This window comes from Euprymna scolopes, chromosome 5, assembly GCF_053919585.1.
Source record: "Euprymna scolopes isolate OS-2025 chromosome 5, ASM5391958v1, whole genome shotgun sequence".
Classification (NCBI taxonomy): domain Eukaryota; kingdom Metazoa; phylum Mollusca; class Cephalopoda; order Sepiida; family Sepiolidae; genus Euprymna; species Euprymna scolopes.
Genome location: NC_136486.1, coordinates 134,553,169 through 134,562,888, shown reverse-complemented (window position 1 = coordinate 134,562,888; position 9,720 = coordinate 134,553,169). Strand labels below are relative to the sequence as shown.

At 29.6% G+C, this 9,720-nt stretch overlaps 1 protein-coding gene across 1 annotated transcript in view; it reads right to left on the bottom strand.

Moving 5' to 3' along the window:
• Nucleotides 1–820: 820 nt before the first annotated feature.
• LOC145276989 (uncharacterized) overlaps nucleotides 821–9,720 on the bottom strand; it is a 110,673-nt gene continuing 101,773 nt past the window's right edge. Inside the window, exons 13-14 of the mRNA XM_080128557.1 lie at nucleotides 8,452–8,545; nucleotides 821–1,057 (exon numbers count right to left, since the gene is read on the bottom strand). Coding sequence (XP_079984683.1) covers nucleotides 8,481–8,545 — 65 coding nt within the window. The 3' untranslated portion in view covers nucleotides 821–1,057; nucleotides 8,452–8,480. The remainder of the gene's footprint in view (nucleotides 1,058–8,451; nucleotides 8,546–9,720) is intronic.

Here is a 9,720-nt window from a genome sequence, read left to right as displayed (position 1 = left end):
AAAAAAAGAAAGAGAAAATGAAGTTAACACCACATTAGAAAAGAGTCAGCAAAATTGAATCATTGGTGACATTTTTTTTTTTTATCTGGTTACATATTAATAAGTGGTTATAAATGTAATCAAGCTACTCCTTTTCAAAGTTTGTTTATGAGAATCAAATGAAAAAAAGGCAAATATTAAAACTCACCCAGTCTCCCCCTTCATATCCACCCAGACAATATTTTTTGTTTTTGTTTACTTAAACACTTTTGGAGAAGTAAATGGGGCTGGATTTCTTGCTTTATTTTGTTTATCTTGTTGTTTTTTTTTAAATGAATCAATTGAGATAATTTTTTTTTAATTATATTTTTGAATGGCTTCAAGATCTATGATTCCACTCTTTCTTCCATTCTTACATCTTACTTCCCCCTCTCCTCCCTTTTCAGTATATGATTATTTTATTCCAAGTTATTGTTGACATGGAAACACTGCCCAATCGAAAAATACTTTTGGATTTTGTTCAGAATTCACACTATATAAAAAAAAAAGAAAGAAATATTTGTATGATGCGACAAAATGAAAATATATTCCAAAAAATCACGTAAATTGATTAAGTAATTTTATTTTCAAAAAAAGAAAATCAAATTTTATAAATAACCAAAAGGGCGACTGTCTTGTCTGCCAAAGTTAAGAAACAAAGGAAGATGACAAAATTCAATGCCTATGAATTTCCATTAATTGCTTAAAAATGATTTTCTTTAATAAAATAAAACCTCTTGATCAATTTACGTGATTTTTTAAATATATTTTTGTTTTGTCATGGGCACAAACATCATACATATTTTTTCTTATTTTGTTTTTTTTTTTTTTTTAATATGGGGGAATTCTGGACAAGAACCACATTTTTAAACAAAAAAAAATATTCAAGCAGGTAACCACGTTGTCAACAGTGAAGATGAAAATAATGATGCTATGATGATGACAAATGATGAATGCTGGTGATGGTTTGTGCCAGGAATTTTCTTCCAAGATAGTTGCAGAGGGCAGAAATACTATAAACGCCAACAGTGGTAGAAGTCTGTAAGAAAAACACAAAAAGAAAAAAAAAAGGGATCATTATTCAAAAATTTCTTTTTCTTTTTAATTCTCATCAGAGTGGACAAAATACAATTACTTTTTTCAGAATCTTCTTTTTAATCATGTTTTAAACTCCATCCATGAAAATTATTTTTATTAAAAACATAAATATTTATGCGAGGCATTCCAAAAGTAATGGCTTCTATTTTCATCCCGCCCGAATGTATCAGAGGGGCTTGCAAGTTGCATTGTTATGATGACTGAACTTATGCATTTATGAGCTGAAAGTTTACACTCTAAGTTGCATATATTGACAGTGTGAGACTTTAAGAAAGCAACTCTGTCATGGATGTGCATCACAAGCAGAAATTTGTCATAGAATTCCTGATAAAAGTGCATTGAGGATATATTTATCATGTAGAAAAATAAATTCTCAAGCACAAAAGGTTGCTTGTTTTAATGGTACCACTCCTATCTTCATAGCTCTTTAACTTTATGAGTTTAAAAAAGTTTGTAAACAACCAATGTATATAGTGTTTTTTAGAGGTGGTGAACTGTAATTGCAGATTTGGCAAATATCAGTTATTTTGAATTCAGCTTAGTTTAGCAATTTATTCTAAAGAGATTGACACCCGAGCAGCGTTTTCAAATTGCAAATGATACAATCCATTTCCTGAGAAACATTTGATCAGTGAATAATTTCAAGAAATGGCCACCTTGTTCATGCAATTTAACCCAATTAGATTATTTTCTTTAGGGATATGTAAAGTCTCATGTCTATGCTGATATACCAGACACAATAGACTACTCTGAAGACAACATCTGATATGTTATTGTTGAATTACAACCTAATTTAAATGCATAGAATTTGTGAAAACCAGACCTTTAGATTATACCATATATGCACAACTCATGGGGCCATATGCCCAAAATTGGAATAAACCACATATTTGTATAATTAAAATATTTTTCTGTGATTTATTTTAATGTTTGCTACCTAAAAGAAAAAACAAAAGCACCTTTTATATAAATTCTTATGATTATGAGAAAATATATACTATCAAAGTATATATATATTTTACAAATAATACGTCGACTTTTAACAAATATCAAGCTCAATGAAAGTAAATTTTCACTTTTAGAGCATTTTCACTTACAAAACCAAAAGATGTAATTAATTTACACTTCTAATTTGATTATTGTAGGTACCTTTCGTTTTCTAATTTGTTTTAAGATTTTTAGATTGGCTAATGAATCTAATTAAATTTTATTATAAATATTTTTAAAATAGAATCCACCAGAGTTTTATTAAGCTTTTTGTTTTTGAAATTCAATTATCTATTATTAGGAGAAGGGTGGGGAATAAACAATACAATAAGTGTTTTTGTTTTTTATTAAATTTATGGTTTTTGTAGACTTTACATCTTCATTTTCTTTTATCTTCTCCAAATCTTTTTTCATTCTATATAATAAACTTTCTAACAGTTTTTTGAGGAACATACATTTGTCCCTGAGGAGTTGTTTAGTAATCTTCCACTATTCAACAAAATGTGTAAGACATACTATACAAAAAAATTATAAGTGTGAATCAACTACATCTTTTGGTTTTGAAATGATAAAACTAATAAGAGAGAGAAAACTAAAATTCCATTCCGATTCCATCTTTAAATCTTCTACAGCATTGTTAAATTTTCTTTTCTTTTACTCTTTATTAACTCCAAACAAAGCATACTGCCACTTGGGTGTAAGGGATTACTATGCAGGGAATCGAGCAGAGAGTTATCTGTTTACATTACATTTAAATTTCTGTACGTTGGTACAGTGAGAGAAGCAGAAAATAGGGAGGGAATTCTAGTTTAAGAGAAGACAAAATCAAAGTGCATTTCACAAAAACAGAAATCTTCAAACAGAAGATATTTACCCAAAAAAAAGGTAATAAACCTTGTCATTTCATAGTAATTCTTTCAGTTGTAAATTGTTTAATAAATCATTTATAGAATCATTTTCATCCATTTATTTCTTCTTATTTATGCCTTACCATTCGAACAAACTATTTCAGTTGGTTTATTTTTATATTTGTGCGTGTGTTTGGAAGCAATTAATTTAATTTGTAATATATTTTCTTCTATTTGACAATTCAATTAAAATATACGTTATTAGGTTCTAACTTTGTAGGACTTTAAGAAAAACACATTAGTAGAGTCAAAATAATAAAAGATGGCATTGATCAAAAAATAGAAAAGACTAGCAATGGGTCATCCAACATTGCTGGTCATAAAATACAACTAAATATATTTTAATTCATGCAGATTTTGCATGTATTATTATAAAGCCAATTCTCTATTTAATGCTATATTGTACCTAATATATAGTACATATTTTAAAAGTTAAAAAAAAAAAAAATTATTTAGATGCCATCATCTAGAATCGAAACCAAAAGCCAAAATATTTAGCACTCCAGCTGCGTTTCAGATACATTCCCTACTGTTTAAGCTAACTCAACAGATAGATAAGATTTTAAATTAAACAACTGCTAGCTATAACTATGATGACTATGATTGAATTTGCATAGGCATAAAACTAATAAAAAATATGTCTGCAAGTTGAAATGAACATTTTGTATTACAACTTGCCAACCTATTTCTGTATGCATCATTTATCCATCCAAAGATTTTGCTTGTTATATACTGTCTTTAGTGTATGATCATCATTATTTCTTGTTAGTTTCAGACTTTGTCGGCTAAACACATGCACACATACATCTGTTTTATTTATATAGATAATATATAAATATGTATGGATAAAAAATCAATACGAAAAATATATTAACGTTTATTTCTTTTCTGTATTTATTTCCTATTTGTTAACGTGTAGGAATACAGTCTTTCGAAAATATGTGCTTTTGAAAGAAACGTTTTCATTTTTTTTTCAAAAGACATTTTGCATTCCTACACATCAACAAATAGGAAATAAATAAAGAAAAGATAAACATTTATATATTTTTCGTATTTATTTTTCAGCCATACATATTTATATACATCAAAAGGAATACATGAAGATACATGTAATTTATAAAGATAATGATTTTTATGAAAATAGTAAACACATACAAAGTCAGTGAGTAAAAAAATCATTAAAATTCTATAATGATTTTAAAATGCATAAATTGTTTGGTGCTTAACGGTAAATTTTACTTTCATGCATACAATAACATGGAATTATTGAAGCTTTAATAATCTAATTTAAATATACGAATAATGATGACTGTTGGATGGATAATTCCATTTAGAAAGTTTATGTTAAAGGGAAATAACTCTAAAATTATCTCCCTTAAAAATAGAGACAGTTTTAAAAGCAACATTGATCGATATTACTTGTATCGATCGGACTATTGTTTTCATCTTGAGTGTTATTTGTTATTTTATAAAAAACAAACAACAACCAACATGCCTGAGGATGGTCGAAGGACAATCTGACTGAAACATTGCACAAATAACACTCAAGATGAGAACAATAGTCTGATCATTACAAATAATATAGACAATCAGCTCCCATCTAAAAAATTCAGAACTTTAAGATTGATCTCCCCAAGATTATCTGTCTCTAACTAGACAATAAAGATGGAAGCCAAAATGGAAGATTACTGAAATCATTGATAGTAATTTTTAGCTATAAAATTGTTAATTAATCATTTATATTTTTGATCTTTATGGAATTGCTTTTGTCCATTTATTTCTTCATATTTGTGTCATAGCACTCACGCAAAACACTTCACAGCAGTGATAACAAGCCGTGTGTGCATGGTCCCCCTCTTGTGCTGCATTTGAGATGATGCCACAAAAAATAGTGAAGAAATGATGAATATGAGAAGTGTGTAGTACCAACGTTGCCTTCACATTTTCGCTAAGTATCAGAAAAAGTTAATGGATGGGGCAAAAGTTATGGGTATAAAGTGTCATTTTTGGCAATTTTGGGACATTTGTCACCCCTTTTGAGCTCCTGGGAATGCCAAATCCCACTGAAAATGGACAAATGATGCAGTTTCACGCCTTAAGACATGTATATTTGAATTCAGCATCATGGAAAACTACTATATAGATATACATATCAAGTTCTTGAGTAATATGAAAAAAGAGCTCCAAAAAGCATGTTTTTTTAGCCCTAAAAGTCTCAGAGGGATGCAAACCAGAATTTTGCCAGGGTCATCCATACTGAATTAATATTAAGAACAATGGCCTCCACATTTTGGTCAAGTTTCAGAAAAATGTAATGGATGGATCAAACGCTATGGGGCAAAAAGTATCCGTTTTGGCCATTTTGGGGCATTTTTTTACCTCTTTTGAACCCCTGGGGACGCCAAATCCCAGTGTAAATGGATAACGATGCAGTTTCAGGCTTTAAAACATGTATATTTGAGTTGACCACCATGAAAAACCACTATACAGTCAGACATATCAAGTTTTTGTTGAGAAATATGAAAAAAGAGCCACAAAAAGCGGCATTTTTAGCACTAAAAGTCCCCGGGGTTGCGAACCAGAATTTTGCCAGCGTCACCCATACTGGATTTATATTCAGAACAATGGGCTCCACATTTAATCTAATGGATGCATCAAAAGTTATGGGGCAAAATGTGTAATTTGGGGGCATTTTTGACCGCTTTCAAGCCCCTGGGGCGCAACAGGAATTTTTGTAAAAAAAAAAGGTTTTTAATGAAATACAATTTGTGGCAAAATTTCAAGAAAAATAATGGACGATTGTCTGGCAACAGTCTGGACCAATGGACACACGGACGCCACTGAAAACCTAGGTCCCTCTCCGAAATCAAGGGACCAATAAATCAAGGTAGTTCTCGTGAACTGCACACAGCAGCAAATGTGTCCAAACAAGCATCTTACCACAAAAGTATGCTCTCTTTGGTCATATATTTTTGCTTGTTACACACATTTTAAATGCACTACCCTTTCCCTAAAGAGGTAATGCCTGGAATAATAATTTGACAACAGGATCAGATACTAGATTATCACTCTTCTCTGATTTGAGCATTAAAACATAGTAATAGCTTCACCATCAAAACAGCAGATATCAAATCTCCATTCATAATAGATGCCAGGAATTCTTTTATAACACAGATTAATCCCACAAGGCAATTCAGCACAAACTAGAAATTAGCAGTTCTTCATAAAAAAAATAGAGATTTTTTACATCTTTAATTATCAAAATATTTGATAACTACCAAGAGTCTGCGGCGATTGATTTCTTCTATATCTCTATAATTCTCTTGAAATAAGAAATATATGTCAGTTTTGATTATATTAAAACCATGTTCTCTTCTTCAGTAAAAATAGCTGCGTTATGATCAGTTAAATATCCTTTAAATAAATAAACGAATATGTTTATTCTTGACTTATTGAAAGGAGACCCGACATTGCCTGTGATTTAAATGAGGATCAACGAATGTTCCACACTTCTAATACTTATATTGTCAATAAAATCGATTAAAACACTTATTTTTAAATGAAATCAATTGATTGCCTGCTCCAGTTGGGGACCCACCGCAATGCATCATATGGCTCCCTGCAATGACTTAGTTCACAATATAATATAGTCTATGTTGCATTGCAGAGAACTTACAGTTGATTTTTATAAATTTATTTTTATATAATGGCTTGAATTAAAGTTTAAAATGCAAATGTCAAGTACCATGATTCAATTGTGTTCTAAACAGAAGCATTCATTTCAAATGTGGTCCAGTCTTATCAAAGAAACTACTGTTGCTTTTATACATCAGGCTCTTCTGCTTGTGCAATGATAAAACTTCTCAAATACATACATCATGTTAGGCTGTAAAAGGGTGTTAACTTTGTTCAAAACCAAACTGTTCCTTCTTTAATGGGATTTTTTGGTTATCGATTATCGATACTTATCCAAGCCATTCCGATAAAAAAAAAAAAAAAAAACTATCTAAGAACACTACCAGACACAAAGTACATATGTATGAAATTTTTAAAATCAGCCCAGTTGTTTTGGAGTCCATAGGAAACAAACTTACACACACACAAAGTGCTTTTTATATATAAAAAAGAGATAGAGATCCTGTTTCTTCTTAAGATGAAAATAATTGCCCACTAAATATTCTTTTAGTAAACAAAAAAATTGTAACTTTTTTAATTGATTCATTTAAAATTATAACAATTTAACAGTTTATTAAAATTACACAAACAATAGGATTTTAAAACTCATTAAGTCAGCAAAACAGAATTCTATTTTCGAAGGAGTAATGTTGCAATTTTTTTATCTTAGCGACATCAGTTAATTTTAAATTCTTTTATGGCATTGTATCATATTTGGCAACTAGCGGGGCTACCCGGTGTTGCTCGGGATCGTATAAACAATGAGAAAATCCAATTGGATTTTGAATATATTTGTTAATATTAGTAGAGAGGAATTTTTTAATGGCTATGTAGTATTTGGTATTTCGAGCATTAAGTACTTGCTATTTTGAGCATTAAGTAGTTACCATCTGATAATGGCCTTTGATTTAAAAAAGATCCCCTGGAAATATTAAGAGTAGCATTGTAAATAGCAATGTTTTCAAATGTTTTTATTTCAGTACAGCCTCTTTATATTAACAGAAGAAAGTCAGCAAATTCATTCACATTTCGTGTGCATTGTTTACATTTTGAAATCGAGTAATTATGATCTTGGTCGGTAAATATATGAAATCAGTCATAGTTTGATTTGTTCCAAATCGATGTTCATGAAAATTTGATATTTGACATTTCTTAAATCAATAATTACGATGGTATAATTATTTTGACCGGAAAATAAATATTTAACTGTGTGTACCCACCATCCCTCACCCCAAAATAACAAAAACAAAAATACCAATGTTAAACTTGGAAAATTTGCCACCCCCCTTCAAAAAAAAGAAAAGAAAAGAACGATGTCAAACTTTCCATAACGCTTGGAAAAATGTAAACAGAAAAATAAAAAATCGAATGTAACGAAACAAAATAAAACGGAAATGAATTAATAAATGGTACCAAAAAAAGAAAAAAATGCTTCTTGTAATAGTTCCCATTGATAAAGTAGCAAATAATATAGCTTTTATATGCAAAAAATATTATATACAATGCTTATTTGTTAGAAATAGGAATCGGTAAAGGTTCAGATATGTATAAATTAAGTAATAATGAAATTGATAATATTGTTCTGAATAACAGCATTATTTGTGAAAAATAGAAAAAAGATTACTTCACAGAGATTAGTTTCATGTGTGTACTATCAATAAAAGTGTCCATACAAAAACATCTGAAAACTTATTGCAGGCACCTAGTATGTAAGATAAACAATATCAAAACTTTATAATTAAATTATAATAACAAATACATTTACCTTGTCTAAAAAGTGTGACTTCTGCAAATTCAGGCAGTGTCTCTTGGAACAAGGACATCTTGATCAATGTCATGCAGAACCACTTCACTGCCAACTAAAAAAATAAACAAATAGAAATTTCATTCCAACAAAATAGGTTTCAAATATAAAAGACAAAAATAGTGACAGGACAAAAAGTGAAACATAAAATGGAGAAAAAGAAAACATCCAAGTTTATCTTGAAACTTTTAAACATTTCAAACAGTAAAGAAAAACGAAATCTCAAAACTTTCATTTTAATTTTAATATTTTATAAAAACATTTTGTATGTATTTCATCATAAAAAGAAAAAAAATTAAAGTAAAAGATATGTTATTGAAATGTAGTAGTTATGGTGGTATCACTAATGCTTATTTATAGTGCTTGTATATATAAGTAAACATTAGCAATAAATGCATTTTTAAGTAAAAACACTATTATGTAATCAGGAGTCATGCCAAAATTAGTAAATATTCAAAAATTTACAACAAAAAAATGATAAAATGAATAAAAAAAAAATGATAAAATGAATAAAAAAAAAATGAGTAAAAAAATAATTACAAGAAAAGACAAAATTTATTGACTAATGCAATTTTAAGGGTTTCGATACTTGTACAGTTTAATCAACACATTAAAAAATGAAAATATCGAAAAAAAAAAAGTTTAAATTGTACGTATCCGTTAATTTCATCAGTAGTTTTTTTTTTTTTACAAAGAAAAAACAATTTGTTATGATACCGAACAAAAGTTTCGATTTTTAGGAAGAAAAGCTAGGTTGGTTGGTTGTTTTTGTTTTACGGCATATCAACCCCTTTCAGGTTATTTAATGCTGAATCCAAAGATTCGGAAGAAAAATTTTTTAATAGAATATATTTGTTGTTTTCAAGTCAGTTTCTATTTAACCCATAGTTGGGACCCTAACAGGTACTACCACTCCGGGTCAGAGTGGACCTGGGAGCAATGGCAATTAAAGGGTGGCTCCACACTCCCTAAAGCCCGCAAGCTGGGGCCTCACCATTGGATATAGTTTAAGGTCATATCCAGGACCAAAAAGCTAGGATTAAAGATGGGGAGGGAGTGTCAGCGCTTTAAATTGAGTTATCTCCCCGTGGCGTGTTCTAAAATTCCAAACAAAAATGTAAAAAATTCAAAAATGTCTACCTTCAACATACTGCCATAAAAATGTGTTTTTCTGCAGTAAAAAAAAAAACTATTCGATCAAATTAAGTGAAATTTTTTTTCGGAGATCTT